Here is a 25,748-nt window from a genome sequence, read left to right as displayed (position 1 = left end):
AAGTGTCCACTGAGCACTGTGACTCTTCTACCACTTAAAATATGCCAGTATTTCTTTAAATAAATTCCCTAATATTTTTATTTTGAGTATTAGGGGTTTTAAAACTTAAACTCTTGAGCTATCCATTTTCTTCATTCTTCTAATTCTTTGATTTTTCTAATAGCTGTTGTCAGTGCTTTTCCTGTTTTCCTTCCATTGATACATTTTTATGATTTTTTTTTTTCCTGCTTCCCAAGTCACATTTGGCTCCATGGCCTTCACTGTAGGCTTGAGTAAAAAACTGTTTCACATGTTTTCTCACTCAGAGGCAGTGAAATGATGGAGCTCACAAAACTTGAGATTTTCCAAGAACAGTGAATGTCACTGGAGCTTTATGTGGCCTTTTGAAAGGCCTGCATCATAAGCACAGAGCACACAGAGCCACGGCCCCTAGAGGACGAGCCACAGGGGAGAAGTAGGTTTTCTAATGTGCCAGTGATACTGACTTTTTGTTAGTAGACACCCAGAAACTAACATTGCATTGTAGCCATATGTGGGAAGGTGCTGTTACCAGGAATTTCCCTTAGAGATTTGACCAATTGCTGTCTCCTTGAAACATTTTCTTCTGTTATTTCCTGTGACATATGCCTATTGGTTCTTCTCTAAATGCCTATCCCACTCACCGTATACTGTTATCACTTACTTGGTCTGTGTTTCTACTCTCTATTCCCACTAAACAAAAATCCACTAGATCCATTGGCCAATCAGCCCTGAGCCTTTATGTTGCATGAATTTACATCGGAGGCTAGGCTTTTCCTCTGAACTCCAGTTCATATAACTGTTCTGGAAAACTCACATATTTGATTTCTGAGAAGCACCTTAGGTTCCCCAAACCTAGTTAATTTTTTGTATGTGTTTTTTTTTTATGCCATAGTAAATGGTACTTGTTGTTATACATTCAGTTATGCTAGCCAATTGTCTAGATCATGCTTGACTCTATTTCTCTATTTCCAATAAAGTTCATGCCCAAGTAGTATTTCCCCTTGTAAATCTCCCCATACTCTGCCTTGTTTGTTTCCTCTTTAATTCCATCTTTCAGATTCAAGCTACCAGCATCATTACACTAAACAACTATGCAGTCTTGTTACTAGCCTCATCTAATCAGTCCTGGATTCATATCAATTTCTTTTTTAAAAAAAATTATCTATTTATTTATTGGATAGAGGAGAGAGTGAGAGAGAGAGAATGAAAATGGGCATGCCAGGACCTACGTCCAGTGCAAATGAACTCCAGATGCGTGTGCCACCTTGTGCATCTAACATACATGGGTACTGGGAAATCAAACCTGGGTCCTTAGGCTTTGTAGGCAAGTGCTTTAACCACTAAATGATCTCTCCAGTCCTCATGTCAATTTCTTCTAAGACACTTCAACAACTTTGTTATTGTCTAGAGAAAAAAGAAGCTGAAGTTTTTAGCATCAATCTCAAAGGCCATGTGTGCCACATAGCTTTCCCTGTCTAGATGAAACATGCTCCTTGTCCATATCCAATATGACTTACTTTTTCCACATAGCTTTCCCTGTCTAGATGAAACATGCTCCTTGTCCATATCCAATATGACTTACTTTTTCCCAATCACAACAAATTCTCTCCAGTTACAAGGCTTTTGAATATATTATTTCCAGTGCCAAAGCATTGGTGACTCCCTTTCTACCATATGATTTCTTTCTCCTATGCTACTGCCTTTGGCAGAAATTTACATTTCTCTCATGTAGCACTTAAAATAATACACGTGCATCATTTGCTTGTGTGATGATTTTCTTGTTAAAGTAACAGGTCAGCCAGGCTTGGTGGTACATACCTTTAATCCCTGTGCTCTGTAGGCAGAGGTAGGAGGGTTGCTATAAACTAGAGGCCACCCTAAGACTACATAGTGAATTCTAGGTCATCCTGGGCTATAGTGAGACACTACCTCAATAAATAAATAAATAGTAAAAAAAAAAAAAATGGGTCTTAAGCGTCATCAGGGTAGAGAATCATGTGCTTTTGTCCACAGCTTTTTAGATACACTACAGGATCTCATGCCTGGGAGTTGCTCAGTGGTTCAACTTTGTTGGTTAATTGAATAAATATATGGGTGGAAAAAAAGAGATTTCTTTTTTTCCCCCAAGATATGGTCTTTCTCTAGCCTAGGCTTACCTGGAACTCACTTGTAGTCCTACCTTACCTCCCAAGTGCTGGGATAAAAGGTGTGTGCCACCACACTCAGCTCTCAGAAGAAAGGATCTCTATAGGGAGCAAAACGTGATTTCATAGTAAGCAAGTATTAAAGACATGACTATGTCAAGATACAATAGAACGGGCTCCAGATCAAATAAAAATTACAACTGCTCTGTTGTTTTCTGATGGTTGATTTTTAAACTCCTGGAGAGTAAAATGTGGCTCAAAAATGTTGAAAGACCTTTGCTAAACTGGAGCTTAGCTGTCATGAGGCTACATTGTCCCAGTATCAAATGTAAGTCATCTTACCTAGAAACATTGCTGGAAGTGGTGATGGTAGAGCTGTTTCCAATTAGACGGGGTAAGTATAGTTAATTTTCAGTCTTTTATGCTAGAGTAGTAGGTATGACTATTTACTCTTAGCACAAAGATCAGAATAGTGGCTGTTTCCCTGTTCAAGGCAACAATGAAAATTCTAAACCGCTAGCTGAAGGTTGGCGATCAACAGCCACCACTACACAGAACAATAATTTTCCCTCACAGACACTTTGTCCCTCCCCTAACCAGGAAGCCAGTCTCACTACCTTCTTGCCCCCAAAACAGTTATGAATCAATATTAGAATTTTTTGCTTGCTCATAAGTGAAAATGTATAAGGCTCTAAGGTAACTTTTTCCTCCCCACAATATTTTCCCTTCATCATTTTCTTTTTAAAATTTTTTTGTTTATTTTTATTAATTTATTTGACAGCAACAGACAAAGAAAGAGAGAGAGAATGGGCACACCAGGGCTTCCAGCCACTGCAAACTCCAGACACATACGCCTCCTTGTGCATATGGCTAATGTGGGTCCTGGGTAATCGAGCCTCAAACCAGGGTCCTTAGGCTTCACAGGCAAGCACTTAACCACTAAGCCATCTCTCCAGCCCTCATCATTTTCTTAATAAGAGTTGTGATTCCCAAAGAAGAACCCTTGCCAGGAAAGTTGCTTCCACTAGAGCTGCTTAGTGTTGAGAATCTTGTCATCACCAGCCACACTGTGATTATAGTTCCAAAATGTAAATGAGATTCTGGAATGAATTAAATAAAGGATAAAATCCATATGAAAAGCAGTGCAGCATAAAACTCTAATGAGGCAGCATCTATAATAGAAAGTTCAGTTTAGCCTTTCTTAAAACATAGGTTTTTTGTCACCAAATGAGGTCGATGTGCCCATGTTTTGATAAATATTTATAGAACTTTAAGTATTGCCGTGCATCTTTCTCAGTGTTGAGGGCGCCTGACAGATGCTGTTACCAGCGGACTGTGTTCTAGGTTGGGGTGAATGTGCAAAACATTGATGTGACAGAACTGAGCTTAAGGGTAGAGAATAGAGTGGAGTACTTTATAGACTCATTTGACATGTTTTACTGTAAACTCTTTCCTATTTCTCATGTAAACATAACCTGCTCACTATGGCATCTCTTCTAGAGCCTGAGAATTATATATTGCGTATATGTGGATCTATACAATTACATAGTAAAGGAAAGATAACAGGGCAAGGAAAGTAAAAGTTAGACTATACACAAAAGTGACATTTTGAGACATTCAATCTGCAGTGCAATATTTTAAATTCTGATTTCAAGAACTTTTATTTATTTATTTATTTATTTGTGTTGGTTTTTATAGGTAGGGTCTGGATGTAGCCCAGGCAGACCTGGAATCAGGGTGGCCTCAACCTCACAGCAATCCTACCTCTGCCTCCTACCTCTGCTGGGATGAAAGGCACAACCATGCCCAGCTTCAAGGACCTCTAAAACCTGAATTCAGTGAGTTTTCTTTTCTTTTCCTTTCTTTCTTTCTTTCTTTCCTTCTTTCTGGTATAGACAAACCTTTGTATTTTGTAGTAATGCTGTTCTTCTCTACTTCCCCCTGTATGCAGTGGAGATTGCATAGTCTGAGAGAACAAAGCTGATTATGCATATATTAAAGGTACTTTAGGACATAGGGACTTCATTGCATTGCCTATTTACATTACATGTGTTAATATTAATTAGTTTTCTCTAGAGTAAGCCTATAGCAGATATAGATTTCATACAGAAGAAATAGAGAGATAGGGTGGAAATTTAGGACAGAAATTGGATTAAACAGTTATAGAGAATTGGAAGTCCCATGATAGAATGTCCAGAGTATGGAAGGCATGTGATTTCAGTAGTGTGGCTCAATTTAGGTTGGCCTGAGAGTCAGGGATAGATGTTGTAACTATAAAGTGTAACGGCAAGAGAACTTGCAGTTGTGATGTTCAAGGACTGGATAAGATTGCATCCTTCCTTCAAGAAAGGGTGAAAGAGGCATTACTTGGACTTTTCTTTACTCTGGTTCTTTCTAGGACCTGAGGTGACTGGATGCTGCTTCTCCACAGTGTGGTTATATCTTCTATACCTAGTACATCCAGAATTCCACACATCAGATCTGAAAACACACACACGCGCACACGTGCGCGCGCACACACACACTATCTTCAAATATCCCTTAATTCAGATGAGTCTAAAAGTAACCTCATGTGACCTAAAAGAAAATATTTTTTTAAATATTTTTTAATTTTAAAATATCTGATAAATCCTTATCAGATCTCTATCAGTGTTGCAGGCAGGTTCACATTGCTGGCAGAAAACACCTGACCAAGTGTCGGTTGGGGCGGGGGCCGGAGGTTTATTTTGGCTTACAGACTCAGGAAGCTCCATGATGGCAGGGAAAAGCTAAGGCATGAGAAGAGAGTGGACATCATCCTCTGGCCAACATAAGGTAGACAACAGCAACAGGAGAGTGGGCCAAACACTTGTAAGAGGAAACTGGCTATAACACCCATAAGCCCACCCCCAACAATACACTGCATCCAGGAGGATCCAATTCCAAATTGCCATCAACTGGGAACCTAAGTCTTCAGAACACAAGTTTAGAGAGGACACCTTCATCAAACAACCACAATCAGTGTCTTAACTGTGCTAGACTGACAGAACTTCTAGTAGTCCCACCAGCTCTTTGCAAAAACCAAGCTATTTAAACTCAGAATAAGCATGTGCAAAAATGTGAAACTTTATGTGTCTTTAACAGTTTTGCATGTGCAAGGTCTGCAGTCTGAACATCTTCTGAGTAACTACTTCTTCTATAAACTAAGTCACTTGTCAGTTGCTTCCATGTGACGTTTCCACTTTTGCTGGGTTTTGCTTTTCATCATGTTTGTAGCATACGCCATGATGTTTTGATACATATATATAGTGAAATTTTTAAGTGACTTAATCTACCCATTACCTTCCCTGGTTGCCTTACTATTTTAGATAGTTCCCATTACTTATAGTGGATAATTATGACATGTTACTAGAAACCACATGTGCATAATACAACTATTTTATAGTTTGTAGTCTGTTTGCAGAGTGCACTTATTTGTGGTCCCCACATTTGCTAGGCTTCTCTCAAAAGACACTCTGGGGAATTCTTTAAGCCTGCACAATAAAATGAGATTATCCAATCAGGATGAAATCATAGCATTCAACACTAGAATGCGAATGGTACCTTTGGTTTCCCTAAACAAAAATTACCAGTTTTATGTGAACAGTTTTCATTTGTAATAGTATACAGATTGTTTTGATTATCCCATATTAATTTAAATAAGCAGCTGATTTTATTGACTTCTCCCTCTATAGAGACCATCCCATCTCGGTCTTTTAAAAAGGACCACATAAAAAAAGCCTTTTTGTTCCTTAAATAATTCAAGAAGGCCATTACTGAACACTGTTATCTATATAAAAACTCCTGGTTGAAAATAGATAGTGATAGAATATATAATATCATACAGAACATCATAGGAGTTCTTTAGCAATAACGGCTTCTTTTTCATTTCTTCCATACAATTTTTACAGGAAAAAAAATGTGCTTTTCTTGGATAGTTCCCAATAGCAGCAGTAAAGAGACATCGGCAATATCAGATCCCTCTTGGATCAGATTTGGCTGATGTACCAAAACAGACAGCACTGGGAGATGTGGCTATGAAGGTTCATATTATTTCTCCCTTTTCATACATCTGAGCCTTATGTTAGCAGTTACAATCTGCAGTATTTTAAGACAGACAGTCTCTCAACACTCAGGTCAGATGCAGCACTCTCCCCATAGAGAGGAAAAAAACATTTATTATGATGACGTATGGAAAACCATGAGAGATTGTGCTGGCAGTCAGGGCTGAATTCGAGAAGTATCCTTTCTAGCACAGTGTGCTCCAATGAAAAGACCATTATATTGGACAGTAAGGTGCCGGCTTTGTGTCTTGAAAAGGTATTGGGGAGAAGCATTGATTTGAATTATGATATGTGTTCAAATAACTTTGCTCTGCAGAAACAAAATGGTGACAGTTACATAGCTGTGTGTCTAGTCTGGTTCACTGAAGTTTGTCAACAAGCTTTCAGTCAATGTTCACAGGTGCAATTGGAAATTTAAGGGATTGAGCTAAAAATTCATATTACATTTTATATTTTTTATTCCCTTACGTCTTCCATTAATCCAGTAAACAACTAAAATAATAGCAATCTTTTATAATGTAAAGTGAAGTGCTTTGGAGAATTAGATACAAATTCCATTTTGTCAGTACCTACATTATTTGCTTTTCTGCAAACAAGATACCTTCTTAAACTTTAGTTTTCCATTTTGAAAAGAATTTCTGTACTAACAGACCTGACAGTGTTTTCCTGGGAAATAATGTAGATGGAAACTTCTCAAAGGAAATTAAAAAATTCAATAAATGTCTTTTATGAGGCATCACATGCTAACTTTTTGATTGTATGTAATGTATATAAACTATGTGAATTATTTTTTGGTTTAGCAGTTGAGGATATGGAGTCAAGATATTAGTAAATAGTGCTGGTTTCAGTCATGGTAAAAATAAAAACAATTAGTTTTATTTATCACTATGATGATTTCATTTATTTTTATTTTTAATTATTATTTATTCATACTTTTGAGACATGATTTTGCTAGATAGCTCTGGATGGCCTAGAACTCACTGTGTAGCAAAAGGTAGCCCTGCACTTGGCGCCGTTTTCCTGCCTTGGTCTGACTAGTACTGGGATTACAGTAGAATTTCACTATACTTTGGTTATTTTGTAATTTTATTTCTTTAAGAAATGTATCATTTGTTGTCTCATGTTATGCTGCATTCAAGAGTTTTGCTCTTGAAAAAACTGTTGCTTGATCACAAGTTTTGTCCTAGTTATTATAATAATATACACCTAGTTTTAAACTTTTGAACTTCTGCTTATAGTATAGAATATTACTTTAATATAACCATGACTATTGTTGACCTGCTATAGAAATAAAACTTTATTAACAAAGTAATATTTATAATGATATAAATAACCTTTCCTTGAGTGTGGTAAACATCATTGTGCAATATATCCTTCAACAAATTACATGTTTTGTTTTTAAATATGTTATTCCTTTACTTATGAAGAAATTTCATTTTTCTGTAACTAGCATGTAGTTTCTTAGAAAAAATAGAGACGTGATTTTAAAATATTTTTATTTATTTGTTAGAGAGAGAAAGAGAGAGGCAGGTAAAGAGAAAATGGGCATGTCAGGGCCTCCAGCCACTGCAAGTGAATGCCAGATGCATGTGCCACCTTGTGCATCTGGCTTATGTGTGTCCTGGAAAATTGAACCTAGGTCCTCTAGCTTTGCAGGCAAGTACCTTAACGACTAAGCCATTTCTCTAGCCTGGTATGATGATTTTCAAAAGACTAGCGAGAACCACAATTAAACTAGATTAAGACTTGATATCAAGAAAGATAATATATTATCTTTGATGGCCATGAAGGCATAAACTTGAAGGCTTTTAAAAAAACTTCTTTTATTCACAACATATGTACATATATTCAATATACCATGATCATAGTCCTTTTCTTCTCCTCTCACGTCCCTCAGCCCTGAGTCTCTTCTTTCTAGCTAGTCCCTCTTCTATTTGACAATTTTTATGTATGCACAAATTATATTTAGATCATAATTGCCTCACCTTTCTTTGTCTTTTTCCCGTACTCTTTCCCTGTTCCTTCCTCCCTCCAACTAGCCCCTCTTCTATTTTTAAATGTTTATGAATCTTAATGTATGACCCTATCAGGTGGTCACAGTCCATACGTTTGTGTTCATATTCTCTTCCCCCCACCCCAATCCACTGAGGTTCTTCCTCAGTTGGGGATATTGATGGCTTTTTATCTTAACTCTGATACTAACTACCTGAGTGGCCTTAATGGTCAATCTGGCAATCTTACTGTGAATCAGTTTCTAGTTTCTCTGTTAAAAAAAATCAAAAGGCAAACCCAGTATGGTGGCACACACCTATAACCCCACCATTCAGGAAGCAGAGGTAGGAGCATCATAATGAGTTCCAGGCCAGCCTGACTACACAGTGAGTTCCTGGTCAGCCCGACCCTGCCTCAAAAACAATCAAGCTCACATTATGCCAGTCTCAAGATAAGAGAAGTAGGCTCTGACTCATCCATTAATATCTGCTTTCGAGTTGCAGTGTGCAGAGGTCCCATGCTTACTTTATTCACATAGTTGAGGTCTCACCTAGTGCGAGTAGTCAACTCAGTAACAAACACCTGCAGAATAAAATCACCCATGCCTTTTACAGTTCTCACTGTCTAACCTGTTGACTGTGATCTTCAGTGCCGTCAGCTAAAGACAAATTGTTGATGTGATATAGTATATTTAGGGCATGGGAAGCATTTTTCTTACAAATGAAATTATTCTTTATCTTGAAAACGGGTCATAAGTAAAATCCTAAATGAAACCAGGATGTTTCATGGTAGAACACTGTGTTTCATACATAGTTTCTATTCCCCCCAAAATAATTATTTACGATATTAGTATTCTGCATGGTGTTGTCATTATTTTTCTCTTACTGCTCTCCTTTCTTTCTTTCTTACTTTATTTTCCTTCTTTATCTGCTTTTCAAATTAAAAGCTTAGAAAAGATGCAGTTGAAATCTAAATACATTCTTATTATTAGAGATGTTATAATCCAAGAACATATAAATTCAAAAGAAGACATTCCCAAGTTTTTATGTCATTTAAAATTGTGCCATTCATGATAAATAGTAGTTGCATAAATAATAAATATATACATGTACATTCTTCATTGTACTTAGTTTGTGGGTTTGCTTTGTATTTTGTCAAAAAAACCCAACTTGCATAATTTGATAAGCATATACTTTCTTATTGTAGAAATAATCTGATGTGGCTTACAATAAAAAAATTAAAATGTAAACCCACATTTTTTTCAAATTAAAAAGTACTTTGGTTTTATTTGCATTTAATCACAGTTATATATGCTTAGCCACTTTAAGGTTACTTTTGTTTCTATATTTTCTTATAAGTCATTCTTTGTATATTAATTTAAGTGATGTGTAATGTATTAGCCAGATGGCCTACATTCAGATCACTTCTGCTTTACTTGTTACTGTCCAGCATGAACAAGGCCAGTACAAGTTAATGTAGTAAAGACAGATTTATTCAGCAGTGACTTGCAGTAGGGAAGTTTACCCACCATAAACTTAACCAAAGTGGGGAGACCTTTTTGAAGGCTGAGTTATACTGAGAACTGCGAAGTAGAGTTGGCACATGTGACTGGGCTATCTGGTTTTGTTAGTTGGCATTTACTGGGAGAAGAAACGATCTATTATATCTCTGTATCGGGAGGCCTCACTGTAATTTAGAACAAGAAGTAGGAGCTGAGCAGTTACATCCTTGACTGTAAAAAGACAGTTTGTATTACAGATTCATATCCTAAAGAGACAGAGGAAGGACTCAGAGCTTCAAGATGTCTATAATCACTCTAATGGGAGGCTTAGGGACCAATCCCTATGTGCCAAATTTTGGCTGGTAGAGACACATTTGCTAAATTGAATACTTTCAGACAGGATCCTTAAGAGATGATAGAGTTGTCTTAGATATATACAGGTTTGTGCTGTTTAAAAACCCTGTCAAGTGGGCTGGATCTTAGCATTTAAGGCATTTGCCTGCAAAGCCAAAGGACCCAGGTTTGATTCTCCAGTGCCCATGTTATCCAGATGCACAAGGGGGCACATGCGTCTGGAGTTCATTTGCAGCAACTTGGAGGCCCTAGTGCACTCATTCTCTCTCTCTCTCTCCACTTTTCTATGTCAAATAAATAAAAATAAAACATTTTCCAAAGCCCTGTCAAGTGACATATTATGTATTTTTATGGGAGAGAGGTGCAGAAAAATAATTGAACGGAGAGTTTGAAGTTTTCATAGGTCAACGGTGATGCTTAGCTGAGGACTCTGAGGATCATGATTAGGGCTTAGTCAGGGGGGCAGTATGTCATTATCGTGAGCTACTTAATCTTTCTTTGTTTGCCTCAGTTTCTTTGACTGTCACATAAGGATAATCAAATAGTACCCCACATGGTAGGAGTTTTGAGGATTAAAGGAATCAAGAGTTGTTTGTTATTTTTCTTATTATTTTTAAGGTGGAACTAATATAGTCTGTCTGCTTTATAGGATTATTTTAGATATTAAATGGTATAATACAAGTAGAATATTGAAATCACATTTGGCCCATACTAAGCATATGTGCTAGAAATAGCATCAGCAATTGAAGGTGTCACAAAATAGCTTTTGGTTCAAAATTACTCATAGCTTAGGATGACCTAATACAAAGGAATCTTGAGTTTACTATTTATTACTTCAGAATGGAGTAGGTATGTTTTGTGACATTAGTAACTCAGACATTAGAAGCATATTTCTGAGCAATTTTAATAATGGTTGCTGATGGTTATAGGTCCTTAGGTACTATTTTGTCTGTGTTTCACTTGGGTTTTATATGCACTGTTCATTTCCCCAGCCTGTTTGTGATTCACCTTCCTTCTTGTGCAGCTTTCTACCATTTCTTAACAAACTTTCTTGCTGGAAAAATGATATTGAACCAGAATTATTATCCAGACTTTTAAGAAATGAAATATTTTTTTCAAGTTAGAAAGCAGCATATGCCAAATTTTCACTGTGGTGGTTTGGAACAGGTGTCCACTATAAACCCATATGTGTTCTAAATGGCCACCAGCTGTGGCAGCTTGGGAGCTAGACCCTTGCTGGAGGAAGTGTATTGTCGGGGGTGAGCTTAGAAGTGTTTTAGCAAACTCTCCCTTGCTAGAATTTACTCTATTGTTCAACATTTGTGGCAGAGATGATGTCCAGCCTCTGCTCATACCATGCTTTTTCCTGCTGTCTTGAAGCTTCTTGTCAAGATTATAAGTCAAAATATTAAAAAAGATAAAAATTCCTCCCATCACCTGGTATTTGTTCAGGTGCTTGTCCCAGAAAAGAGAAGGTAACTACAATAGTAACTAAGACATCTCGTGTGTGTGTGTGTGTGTGTGTGTGTGTGTGTGTGTGTGTATGCATATATACATATGCATATAAATATCGAATTTTAAGATATTTGTCTATGCCTTTCAACCCCCCTGCTTCCCAACACAGAAGTGAAAATGTGGGTTACATTTTTAATTTTTAGTTTCTAACCAGTAGATTTAGAGAAACCCAAAGAATCAGTATCTGTGATGCTAGTGTCTGTTGTTTATTTTAGTCTTTTGCAATAATAATCTATGAACTATGAATTATTAAGTGAGTACAGCTTCTCTTGTTATTGGATGTATTATCAACCATAGGAAATATCACACTGCATATGGATTTTCATTAAGGTCCTGGAGTTCATGGGTCCTCATGAGCCTGTTCTCCTAAATCAAAATTTTTAACTCTAGATATTTCTCCAATTTTATTTTTTAGAGACGGGGTCTTTCTATGATTCCCAAGCTTGCCTTGAACTTTTGGGCTCAAGTTATTCTGAGTCAGCCTCCAGTGTAGGCAGAACTAAAGGCATGGGTCATAATACCTGGCCTATGAAAGAGTCTCATATGTGATATTATATTTCATATTGGAAAAAATTATCACTTAGATACAAAACTAATAGCTGGGGAAGAAAGAATAATTTGAGGTTGTATTAATTTCTCCACTGACTTATACAGCTTTTAATGACTTCCATTTTGATATTTTCATACATATATATAATACGTTTTGATTTTATGTCCTCAAATTACCTAATCTGGTCCTCCCCTAACCACCAAACCCTTCTTCTCCAAGTAACCCCCATTGTACTTTACTACCTTTTTAACCCATAAAATTAAATCAGTGTTGTTGGCATGATCATGGGTGAAAAGTTATTTCCTATGGAATGCACAACTTACTAGTGGATTTACCACTGATGAACCTGATCCCACCTCTCCCAGCATCCACTATCTGCCACTAGCCAATCTGGGAGGTGTGGGATCTCACGGACCATTCCCCCATCCCCATCAATGGTGAAGTATTAACAGATTTAATTTTGTTCAGGAAACCACAACTGCTGTGAGTGCTTGGTTGTAATGCTATGCCTGTCCAGAGGACAGCGTTTCACAGCTCTTTTCTACATCCTACTGCTCTTACATTCTTCCTGGCCTCTCTTCTGTGGTTCCTTGGGCTTTGGAGCAAGTGCTTTGGATGCCCTATTTGAGCCTGAGCATGAAGAATTTTTTTTTAAATATCACTGTATGCATTCATTGTACATGGTCCTGTGTCACATAGTGACATTTTCAAATAAGTATATATTTATGTATGTTAATCATATATCCATGTACTCCCTATCCATTCCTTTCTTCTCCCACCCACCCATAAGTCTTGATTATTCCCCAGTTTTGCTTCTACTTTCATGGCATATATATATATATTATATCTATCTATCAATCTATCTATCTATCTATCTATCTATCTATATGTATGTATGTATGTATATGATTTTATGTACTATGTAAAAATTTCAGAGTAAAAGAAAATGACAAATGTAATACTGTATTTAAGATCAACTATGACTTACTATATTTCTCTAGCTAATATTTGGGAAAGATGTTAAGAAATTATGCATTTAATTTCTCAAGCAGCAAAGATCATTGAAACCAACTCTCAGCATTTTCAAATTAAATGCCTTATTCCAAATTTCCATATAAGCATCTAGAATTTTTCCTTTTAACTTCAACAATACTAGAAATTCCACTCCTGATAGCATCTTAAATAAATTCTGAAATTGTTTATGAAGTATTTAGAAAAACTTTTAGCATACTTAAGTTATGTAGATGTATCTCTTCCATACCACCTCACCTCACTGGACCAGAATTTCTTTTTTGGCCTTAGATTCCATGCATTTAATTATTATCATTTCTCTTATTTGCAACAGTTTAACCTAGATTTTATATCTTTCTTGTTAACAGTCTGACACATACTTCTGCATGTCTATGCGTTTGCCTGTGGATGAGGAAGCCTTTGTGAGTAAGTATCCTTTGGGTGGTGGGGTCAGGGGTGGCATTGGAAAGGAGAGTGGCTATTTCAAAACAGTAAAAGGTTCTCTGTGATGGCTGTGAGTGTATTAATCTTTTACTGTCAAGGTTCAAAATGCATTTATCAAACTTAATGCAAAAACAAACTACAGACAGCTACTGAGAGACAAGATTACAAATGGTATCTGGAGAGATTCATGAGTAAAGGGAGGTAAAGAGTCACATGTGAATGTCAATGTTCACCAATACTGTGTGGTCCCATTTGTATAGTATTGGCTTTCTGTCTTGTGGTTGGATTCTTAATTTCTTTCCATTCAACAAAACTATTTACTTGCTGGCTCATGCTATAAATCGACTATATTTAGGATTAGCAGTGGAGAATGTAAAATTGTACCTTTAAGACAAGTAGATGGATAAGAGTGAACTGGAGGAGGGAGAAAAGAAGAGAAGAAAGGGCAGAGTGAGAGCAAGGGGTAAAAGGAGAGAGAGAAGGAGTAGCTATCCCCTTGCTTATATTATAGAGTAAGAGAACTCTTTAAAGGGCAGGTCCTTTCCCAGCTGGGGCTTTAAATCAGATAGGAGAAATGACAGAGTACCATCTGTTTAGCTCGTGATTGTTTTAATTTAAACATCCTGGTGACTGAAGTCTAGCTGATAAGATTGTGATTGGCAAATTATTCATGGATTTATTATATTTCTTTTTTGCTTCACTTTTATGACTTGAGGTGTTGATTTGGGGAAGTGATGGTAATGAAAGTTTTACCTTGTTCCCTTGAAATTAATCTTCAGGTGTGCTGTCTGAAATGACTACTATGTGGATTGTAAAGTGTGTACTATGTAGCCGTGGGGCAGTCTGAGGATGAATTTTCATGAGATACTTCCCACAGGACAGTACATTATAGACCTGCAAAGCCAAAACACTGCATTTATTTCTTCCTCAAACCTTACTGGCAATCACAACAACAAAATGCAAGTTTAATGACAGTCTAAACAAAGTTGGCTTGGTGGTTAATCCCTTAGGATATAAACTACACCATGAGAAAGTAAGCATTATCTAATGTTTTGTATAGTATTTGGACATTACCAAAAATAAATTTAGGAAGTGCTTCCAATGATGAATTGATTACCTTTAATCATAGAAAAAAATAAGTTCTGAATTATAATTCTTTCAATCACCCTAAATTAGATTTAGAATATAGCCATAATTTAAGCATCAATAAAAATACTTTTTAAAATTTAATATCTACATGTTTGACGTTTACTCCTAAAAGGAATATCACATAACTCTTTTTCTTTAGTAATTTTATATTTGCTGTTCAAATTCAGAGGTAGGTTTAATTGCTGCCATTTTCTACTTGCTTTGAGAAGGCCACCCAGCACACCTGTATAAATATGGTTGCCATGTGTCATAGCAACATTACAGGTTTTTCATTCACACGTACTGGTTTGTTTCTGAAGGTTGGCTGTAGTGTACAATTTCAGGGCTGGTGATTCCAAGAACTATAAATATATCTAGGAATATGTTATTGCTGTCCTAATATTAATGCATTTACTTTCACATAATTTAAAATTGATAAAGACAAGTGAATATATTTAGTCTGACAAAGTATTCACAGGGAACACATGGCTGTTAGAATCAAGGTGCTAAACATGATTTTTCATTTTCTTAAACAGATTGACTTATTCCAAGTTCTAAGATCATTTCACAGCCTTCTAAGATTAGTAACACTTTTCAGTATTTCCTCATTTCTTCATTGAGGAAAGACTTTCCGAAGGCTACAGATTTTATTGTTTGTTCAAACCAAGTGTTATTAAGGATTGACTCTGACATACTGTCCCCTGGAACACCTGATATTGAAAGTTACAGGTGGAAAATTTAAAACTATAGAATTGGGGGGCTGGAGATATGGTCTGGTGGTTAAGTGCTTGCCTGTGAAGACTAAGGACCCCGGTTCTAGGCTCAATTCCCCAGGACCCACATAAGCCAGATGCACAAGGGGGCATACACGTCTGGAGTTCATTTGCAGTAGCTGGAAGCCCTAGCACGCCCATTCTCTCTCTCTCTATCTATCTGCCTCTTTCTCTATCTGTTGCTCTCAAATAAACAAATAAATAGATGATAAACAGAAAAATTTTAAACTATACAATTGGAAACCAAAGAGAAATATGAAACTATCATTAATATACAGGGGAAAGTAAGGGAAAGAAGCTGAGTAAATACACTTGCATGTCAGAAGCCACCACCACTTTTCCAGACTCCCAAAGTGGAAGCTTTGCTTGTGTGTTAGCTGGTGGTTGCCCACTCCCAGAGATTCTGATGGCCTACAGATGGCCTGTGCCTTTTGTGGCTTAACCCAGATTCCAAATCTCAAACTTCTTAAGATAAGTAAGACTTCATAAAACCATTTCATAAGATTAGGTTGTACATAAAGCATTGAAAAAATCAGAAATCATTTGTTCATTCTTGTTTTTCATTCTACGTTTTTTATAGCACTCTATTTGCACATTCTTTTCTTAAGATACATTTTATAACTTCTACTTTTATTACCTATGCTTTATAACTTATGAATGCCTACAGGATATGGTAAAGGCTTAATGTTTTCTTGATGAATAAACACCATGGAAGTATTTTGTTTGACCACTTGTAATATGTCATTTCAGATAGTAAAACATTTACCTTTAAAGTTATTTTATTTTCCCATATTAATTTTTTAAAGAAAAGTTACTTATTCATTAGTTCAGTCAACCTAAAATACTTCTGTTGGCCATGCCTGGGCTAGGTAATCGGGATTCTGAGGCTGGTGGGAGTCAAGGTAGCTGCCACCTGGTAGAAAACAGAAGAATATATAGAGTATACGTGGCAGAACGTAGAAAGGAGATTCCTCCTTTGTACCTGACAGGTCTCTAAGGAACATGCAATAAGCAAGGTACGCTTAACCTTGTCAGTTGGGAATATGACAGTCTCTTCAGTGTGGAAACTCAGTTACATTTGATTAATTCACTTTTTTTTTTTGCTTTGCATTTTATGAGTAGTTACTTAACACATTTTTTTGAGGGAGGGTCTCCCTCTAGCCCAAGATAACCTGAATGGAATTCTCTAAGTAGTCTCAGGGTGGCCTCGAACTCACAGCAATTCTCCTACCTCTGCCTCCCAAGTGCTGGGATTACAGTGTACCACCACACCCAGCTTCACTCAACATGTGTTTAATGCCTATACTTCTAAAGTTTCAGAAAGTACCTTTACTATTATCATCGAGTTCATTTATATACCTATACTAATTACATATGAACCTATAATACCTATAATATATTTCAGATCTTATTGAAATATTAAATGTGAGTTAAAGTATGTTTAATGAACACAAAACTTATATTTTGAACAAAATTATAGCTTTTCCTAGAACATTACTTTGTTTTTTTGTTTAACAAGAAATCAAAGAATGGCTGTTGGGGAAAGATAAAATCTACATTTGACCACTCAACTGTGGTGCTGTCTAAAAGGTGTTTTACAGACACTCAGAGGAATTGGCTCTGACAGGAGCCCACTCAGCCAAGAAATTTGACTGTCATCTTCATCCACTTGCTTTCCCTCACATGGATGACCAGTAAATAAATGTGTCTTTTCCTTAGTGAATGATGACAGGACCCTATCTATCAAACTGCTTTCTATAAATGAGGTAGAAGTTGTTGAGTTTAGAAGGGGATGAAATTAATCCAGTGACTCATTGCTTTGCATTTTCATGGGCTTCTATTTTGAATATGGAGTAATTTCTGTTACAGAATTGCACAGTTAGATATTGATATTTCGAAATGTGGCTTTTTTTCTAGACAGAATCTATGTTGAGGTGATTTAGAGATAGTTTTAAAGCTGCAGGAAAAAAAAAATCTGTTGTTAATTCTGCTCATAGCCCATAAGATACCATGACTACAAGGACCAAAGTCTAGCAAGACATTGCTTATATTCACGGTTAGGGCCCTGACAATGAACAGCATGGCGGGTGTACGCACACATATGTCGAACTGTCATCTTCCTGCTTCCTCTGAGTATCTTTTCCCTTCCTGCTAGAATTTTCTCCAATATAATATGGTTTTCTGTCACCCAGGTGGCCACTGAGAACCTTCTAGCAGGTACCATAGGGAGCCCTCCCAGTTTCTTGGAGAAAGTTATTAATGATAGCATAAACAAGATAGATGTTACTAGAGGTCTCAGACAGTGGATAAAAGTTAATTTCCTTGGTTACAATGATGAAGTAAATGATGTTGTTATCTAATATTTTCTGAAATATGTCTTGAATGCTGTCAACGTCTGGTTACCCAATAACAAACATTTATACATGATGGCCCAGATTTTGTATAAGGTATCCAAAAAAGTCTAAGTAGATGTGGAAATTAGTTAATTATATTTTATAATTATTTATATATTGTCCATCATTGTCCACACTAGCAGGTGTTAATAAGCTTCTATTTCTTGCTTTCTAGTGAAGATTTTTTTTCATTTCTAGTTTTTTTTCTCAACTTTATTAATCATTTTCCATGATTATAAAAAATATCCCTTGGTAATAAGCCCCTCCCCCCTTTTCCCCTTTGAAATTCCCTTCTCCATCACATCCACTCCCCATCTCAAGAAGGAAGTCTCTCCTCTATTTGGATGCCATGATCTTTCCCTCCTCTTATGATGGTCTTATGTAGGTAGTGTCAGGCATTATGAGGTCATGGATATTGAGGCCAATTTTTTGTCTGGAGGGAGCACGTTGTAAGAAGTCCAACCCTTCCTTTGGCTCTTACATTCTTTCTGCCACCTCTTCTGCATTAGACCCTGAGCCTTGGAAGGTGTGATCAAGATGTTTACTCGGTATTCTAGTTACTTCTTTCCAGCACCATGATACCTTCTGAGTTGTCCCAAGGTCACTGCCATCTGAAAAGAGAAGATTCTCTATCCAAAGGGAGAGTAGCATTAATATAAGGGTATGAATATTAAGAGAAGCGCTTACTGGGCAGTTTGATAAGCATAGTATATACACTAATCCAGACATCAGCAGATGTTACAACCCTAGGGCTCATGACTACCCTTGTTTTAAGTTTTCAGTATCAGGGATCTATTCTCTCCCTTGGAGTGGGCCTCCAGTCCAGTTGGAGGGCAGTTGGTTTCCACCATGACAGACATGCCACTATTGCATCCTTTGACTCATTTGGCCTGGCCGGCCAGTTATAAGGCTTGCAGTGTCCACTGTTGAGTATCTTCACTGGTGGTTTCCCTTTCTCCCACTGAACTGCATGTAGAATGGCTTCTTCCAGCTTTCTGACAGCTGGTCTACATGGAGGAGATTATCAGCTCAGTCCCAGCAGGATTTCTCAGTGGCCTTGCAGCCCAAGTGTGTGGAATCTTCAGCAATAGGGTCTTACCATCTATTCCTGGTGGGAAACCAAAGGTCTCGGTAATGGCCTATAATGTTTTGGGGGCATCAGGAACTCCCTGGCCAACAACCCACTGGAAGGTATCCCATCCCTGGCACTGAAAATTTTCTAGCAACGATCTACGGCTCCTGAGTGTTCCATTGTCCAAAACTAAAGGATCCCATTTGATTTATTTATATCCTCTTAGATTTTGATTAGCCCTTCCTCCACCTTTACTCAATCTCCTCCCCTGACCTCACTTTGAGCATTTTCACCTCCATTAATCTATTCTTCTACTTATATATATACAATACCAATTTATTAAGTACCCTCCTCCCTTCCCTTCTCTTACTTTGTATCTCATTTTTAGCTTACTGGCCTCTGTAACTGAGTTTTTTCCTACTCACACAGAAGACCAATCATCTGTAGCTAGGATCCACATATGAGAGAGAACATGCAGTGCTTGGCTTTCTGGGCCTGGGTTACCTCACTAAGTATAATCCTTTCTAGATCCATCCATTTTTCTTCAAATTTCATAATTTCATTTTTCTTTACCGCTGACTAGAACTCCATTGTATAAATGTGCCACATATTCATTATCCACTCATCAGTTGAGGGACATCTAGGCTGGTTCCATTTTCCAGCTATTATAAATTGAGCAGCAATAAACATGGTTGAGCACGTACTTCTAAGGAAATGAGATGAGTCCTTTGGATATATGCCTAGGAATGCTATAGCTGGGTCATATGGTAGATCAATATTTAGCTGTTTTAGGAACCTCCACACTGATTTCCGCAATGACTGGACCCGATTGCATTCACACCAGCAGTGTAGAAGGGTTCCTCTTTTTCCACATCCCCGCCAACATTTATGATCATTTGTTTTCATGATGGTAGCCAATCTGACAGGAGTGAGATGGAATCTCAATGTAGTTTTAATCTGCATTTCCCTTATGACTAGGGATGTAGAGCATTTTTTAGATGCTTATACACCATCCATATTTCTTCCTTTGAAAACTCTCTATTTAGCTTCATAGCCCATTTTTAATTGGCTTGTTTGATTTCTTATTATTTAACTTTTTGAGTTCTTTGTATATCCTAGATATTAATCCTCTATCAGATATATAGCTGGTGAAGATTTTTCCCCATTCTGTAGGTTGCCTCTTTGCTTTATTCACAGTGTCCTTTGCGGTGCAAAATCTTTGTAATTTCATGAGGTCCCTGTGGTTAATCTGTGGTTTTATTGCCTGAGCAATTGGGGTTGTATTCAGAAAGTCTTTGCCAAGACCAATTTGTTGAAGGGTTTCCCCTACCTTATCCTCTAGCAGTTTCAGAGTTTCAGGTCTGATGTTAAGGTCTTTAATACATTTGGACTTAATTCTTGTGCATGTAGAGAGAGAAGAATCTATTTTCATCCTTCTACAGATACATATCCAATTTTCCCAACACCATTTGCTGAAGAGGCTGTCTTTCCTCCAATGAGTACTTTTTTTTTTAAACTTGTTCTACTAAATCTTTTTTTTTTTTTTTTTTTTTTTTTTTATTTGAGAGCAACAGACACAGAGAGAAAGGCAGATAGAGGGAAAGAGAAAGAATGGGCGCGCCAGGGCTTCCAGCCTCTGCAAACGAACTCCAGACGCGTGCGCCCCCTTGTGCATCTGGCTAACGTGGTACCTGGGGAACCGAGCCTTGAACCGGGGTCCTTAGGCTTCACAGGCAAGCACTTAACCACTAAGCCATCTTTCCAGCCCTCCAATGAGTATTTTTATTGAATATCAGATGGCTATAGCTGCCTGGACTTACATCTGGGTCCTCTATTCTGTTTCATTGATCTACATGTCTGCTTTAGTGCCAGTACCATGCTGTTTTTGTTACTATGGCTCTGTAGTGTAGGTAAAAATCAGGTATGGTGATACCACCAACCTTATTTTTGTTGCTCAGTATTATTTTAGATATTTGAGGTGTTTTGTGATTCCGAATGAATTTTTGGATTGTTTTTTCTATTTCCATGAAGAATGCCTTTGGAATTTTGATGGGGATTGCATTAAATGTATAGATTGCTTTTGGTAAGATTGCCATTTTCACAATATTGATTCTTCCAATCCAGGAACAAGGGATGTTTTTCCACTTCCTAGTGTCTTCTCCAATTTCTCGCTTGAGTGTTTTAAAGTTTTCATTGTAGAGATCCTTTACTCCCTTGGTTAGGTTTATTCCAAGGTACTTTATTTTTTTGATGCAATTGTGAATGGGAGTGATTCTCTGATTTCATCCTCTGTGTGTTTGTTGTTAGCATATATAAAGGCTACTGATTTCTGTGTATTTATTTTGTATCTTGATACATGGCTATTGGTTTTTATCAGCTCTAACAGTTTGCTAGTAGATTCTTTAGGGTACTTTATGTATAGAATCATGTCATCTGCAAATAATGGTAACTTGATTTCTTCTTTTCCAATTTGTATCCCTTTTATGTGTGTCTCTTGCCTTATTGCTATGGCTACAACTCCCAGTACTATATTAAATAAAAGTGGGGACAGTGGACACTCTTGTCTTGTTCCTGATTTTAGTGGAAAAGCTTCCAGTTTTTCCCCAGTTAGTAATATATTGGCTGTCAGCTTGTCATAAATAGTCTTTATTATATTGAGATATGTTCCTTCTATTCCCAGTCTCTGTAGGACTTTTATCATGAAGGGATGTTGGATTTTGTCAAATGCTTTCTCTGTGTCTAATGAGATAATCATGTGATTTTTGTCCTTCAATCCATTTATATAATGTATCACAATTATAGGTTTGCATATATTGAACCATCCCTGCATCTCTGGGATAAAGCCTACTTGGTCAGGGTGAATAATCTTTCTGATATATTCTTGTATTCTGTTTGCCAATATTTTGTTGAGAATATTTGCATCTATGTTCATGAGGGAGATTGGTCTGTAATTTTCCTTTTTTGTTCTATCTATGCCTGGGTATAGGAGTGTTGCTGGCTTCATAGGAGGAGTTTGGTAGGATTCCTTCTTTCTATTTTATGGAAAAACGTAAAAAGCAATGGTGTTATCTCTTCCTTGAAGGTAGGGTACAATTCAGCAGTGAATCCATCCAGGCCTGGGATTTTTTTAGTTGGGAGATTTTTGATAACTGTTTATATCTCTATGCTTGTTATAGGTCTATTTAAGTGATTAATCTCATCTCGATTTAAGAATTTTTTAGCAAAAGTCTTTCTGTAGTATGGAATTGTTTTATAGTTATGGGGATTGTAGCAGAATGTGAGCCAATATTCTGTTGCTTCAGGTTTTAACGTGCTAGTGAATTAGCATTAAAATGCAGATTATGGGGCTAGAGAGATGGCTTATCAGATAAGGCACTTGCCTGCAAAGCCAAAAGACCTAGGTTTGACTCCCCAGGACCCACATAAACCAGATGCACAAGGTGGCACATGCATCTGGAATTTGTTTGCAGCAGCTAAAGGCCCTCTCTCTCTCTCTCTGTCTCTGTCTCTCCTTCTTTCTCTCAGTCTCAAACAAATAAAAATAAAATATTTTTAAAATGCAGATTATGAATATTATGATTAGTCATCATATCCTACACTTAAATTATACTTTAATGCTTTTCTACCTTTGGGTGGTTTTTGAAATAGAATCTTTGTTTTGTGCATATAAAGAAATGTTTGAGGGAGTAGTGTTAAGATTTGGGAGCCTGTAATTTTAAAATATAATTTCTCCTTTATATTAGTTTCCTAACCCTTATATCACTCCAGATTATCTATAGAATATGCCTAGAAGCACTGTAGTTTCAGTAAACCAGTCTTTCGTCATAGACACAGACATAATCCCTAGAGGCTCTATGTTTTTGCCTGCTTCACACTTCAGCCCTTGAAGCGCTTTAGGTCATCCAGCTAAAATTGCTTGATCTAGTGCACAGCTCCCAGAATCTCCTTTAATAGAGCAATTCTAAAATATCAAATTTTGTCTCTAGAAACTCTTTTTGAAATTTGTTTTCAAATAAAACTTGTTTTTGCTATTTGCCCTGTACATTTAAAAGACCAAATACAATCTCTAACTAAGATTAGGTAACTAAACCTAAGTATTCTCATGAGTACAGTACAGGTATCCACTATAAATATTGAATGTAGTTAGAATCAATCTCCTGCAACTCCTGCCTGGACATGACCTGTAGACATACAATTGTGGTATGGATTGGAGAGGCTCACAGATAGGATGGACACTGGGCACCGTTTGCCTTTGTTTATGGTTCTGGAGAATAAGATCAGGGAATCTTACTCTCCTTACCATGTGCTCCACTGTTCAATGAGCAACATTCCCTGGTCTCACTTTTTTAATGTTATTGTGGAAGTGCCTGTTGAACCCAGGGCCTTTTGTATGTTCTGCAAGTCTTCTACTGAAGAGCTCCAATGTCAGCCTATCATATTTTTAACATACTCCATAGGTAAATTGAATGCATATCACAGGCTGAAAAATTTCTGTTGAAGGAAATCATATAACAACATGTAATAATGCCCATAATAAAATTAAATAAGCCATTCATGTTATATAGTATGATATATAGGAGGATAAAGAATCAAATAATAATGATTATCTCTAAAATTGTGTATATGTGTGCATGGAAAGAGAGAGAGGGGAGAGAAAGAGGAGAAGAGAGAGGAGGGAGAAGAAGGAAGGAAGAGAGAGAACAATTCTGGTAGATCTAGATATATTTTTAGGTCAGTTATTTCTTGTGTTCAGTAAAATAATTAGCCTTTGTTAATGCTATTCCTCTAGAGCATATGTTTAATTTTCATTTTTTAAAAAATGCCAAGGTTGCTGTTTCCAGTTGTAATTTCGGATTGATTCTGAGCACATGAATGTCTTCCAAGTCACTGGCTCCTCAACTAGGCTTGTTTGTTCTTCATGATCTTTCCACATCCTGAGTCTGGCAGATGAATCAAATTTGACATATAGAACTAGACCTGGATATGCACTTGGGCAGGGGAAAAAAAAAAAAGGAGAGAAAGCCAAGGGCTAAATGAAACTTTCTCCTACTTTCAAATGCTTAGAAATGTAGCTACATAGCCATGAATCTCAAACAACCTCATGCAGTTAGAATAAATCTGATTAGAACTCCAGAAAGGAACCCCAGTTATCTTTCTGCTCAAAATGCTGCCCACCACTCATTACTGAGCCCTTCAGTTCAGCTGGTCTTGCCCTTTGAGCAGTCCTCCAACCTATGCATTTCCATGTCATTGTGTTTCCTTTCATTAGGGTGTCTGAGTTACTATTTCCAGAGTTTTAGTTCTTCTAAGGTGTTTAGTTCCTAGGGCTTACCTATACAATTTTCCTTGATCCTATACATCAAATGATCTTAACTGTTAACATGCTTTGAGACTCAAGTACCATTTCCCTGTAAGCTACTGCTATCATACATTTGACCGGGACAAGTAGGTGACACTTTTAATCTTCTCAGCTATAATGCTACCTTGCATTCTCACAGGATGGTGTTTTGAGAAAGCTGTCACCCTTCCAAGGCTGTCTTTGTTTATTATGCCCTTCAGAACTATACACTTAAGTGCTATCCTTCACATCATTATCTGCTGCCTCCCATTCCCTTAGATCTTTTATTTCTTTCAGATATGATTGGAGGAAAAGAAAGGAACAATTTCTTTTAAAATGTGATTTTATTTTCTGTATTCTTTCATGTTCCATTGCAATCTTCGAAAATGTCATGTGTATTTCTTGTGTTGAGTGGACGTTTTTATTATTAATAAAGGGTGAGGCCTTATTGTTCCTATAGCAAGTAAGAATGGAGCAAGCCCAGGAAATGAACCTGTGAGACTAATGTTTTTTCTATTTGTCCCAATCCTACTGGCAGCAGGCCTTTCAATTAACTTGTTAAGCTCTGCATTGCTTTAAGTCATCTGTTATTTGTTTTTGATTTACATTTAAATACGAGTTTTTTTGCTGAAGGTATTTTTCATTTCAACTTGCAATGAATTTTACTTTAAGCTATAATTACAAAAATAATTAGATATACTTTTTCTTTAGGATTTGAAAAAAATGGTTAGAAGCTTATTTTAGTCTTGCAGCATTTAAATTAGATCTTGAGTTCCTGGAGGAATGTATGAATCAGGGGAATAAGGTTTTGTGAAAGGATACTCTGGAATTGTTTTCACTACCACTTAAGTATAGATTTGTCTCTCATTATAGAAACAAAATCAAAACTCAAATCTATTAAGAGTTCACTATGGAGCAAATAAGTGCTACCTAAGAGAAAATATCAGAATGAAAACATATGGTTGGAGAATTTATCCTTTTAGTTATTAGCACTTACCATTTACTGTAAAATGGATAGTGAAAAAAATCCTCTTACATAAGCAAGATCCAAGATAAGCTCATTCTTCCCTTGTGAAAGCCACAAAGATGGCATATTATTGCTCATACCTGAACATTTTTTCCATTGGAATTTCATTCTATAAAGTTACTTTTGGTCCAGTAGATGTGTTAAAAATAATCTTTGCCTTATTTCTCAGCAGACACCCCCACGACATTCACAACATTAATATTAAAAGACCTAGTCAGAGTCTTGTGAAGGAATGCTGATAATTCAGGTCTTTCCCTGTTCCTCTGTCCTGAGCCTTCTCAAGGTTCCTGCTTTCATCTGGATGCTTCTGTCCAACCTCCCAGCCTCCAGGTCTAATCTGTGATTGACTCCTAAATGTATACTTCTCTGCCTACATTTCTGAACAAGAATCACTCTTCCATCT

The 25,748-nt window shown here is 36.9% G+C and overlaps 1 protein-coding gene across 8 annotated transcripts in view; it reads left to right on the top strand.

The window, feature by feature from the left end:
• Positions 1 to 25,748, top strand: part of Pam (peptidylglycine alpha-amidating monooxygenase) — a 192,280-nt gene that overhangs the window by 28,184 nt on the left and 138,348 nt on the right. For all 8 annotated transcript variants that reach the window (XM_045132249.1, XM_045132247.1, XM_045132246.1 and 5 more), the window contains exon 3: positions 13,539 to 13,596. In XM_045132249.1, the coding sequence (XP_044988184.1) occupies positions 13,539 to 13,596 (58 nt within the window). The remainder of the gene's footprint in view (positions 1 to 13,538; positions 13,597 to 25,748) is intronic.

This window comes from Jaculus jaculus, chromosome 13 (assembly GCF_020740685.1).
Source record: "Jaculus jaculus isolate mJacJac1 chromosome 13, mJacJac1.mat.Y.cur, whole genome shotgun sequence".
In the NCBI taxonomy this organism is placed as follows: domain Eukaryota; kingdom Metazoa; phylum Chordata; class Mammalia; order Rodentia; family Dipodidae; genus Jaculus; species Jaculus jaculus.
Note: the sequence above shows the minus strand (reverse complement) of the source record. Positions and strands in the feature narration are given on the sequence as shown.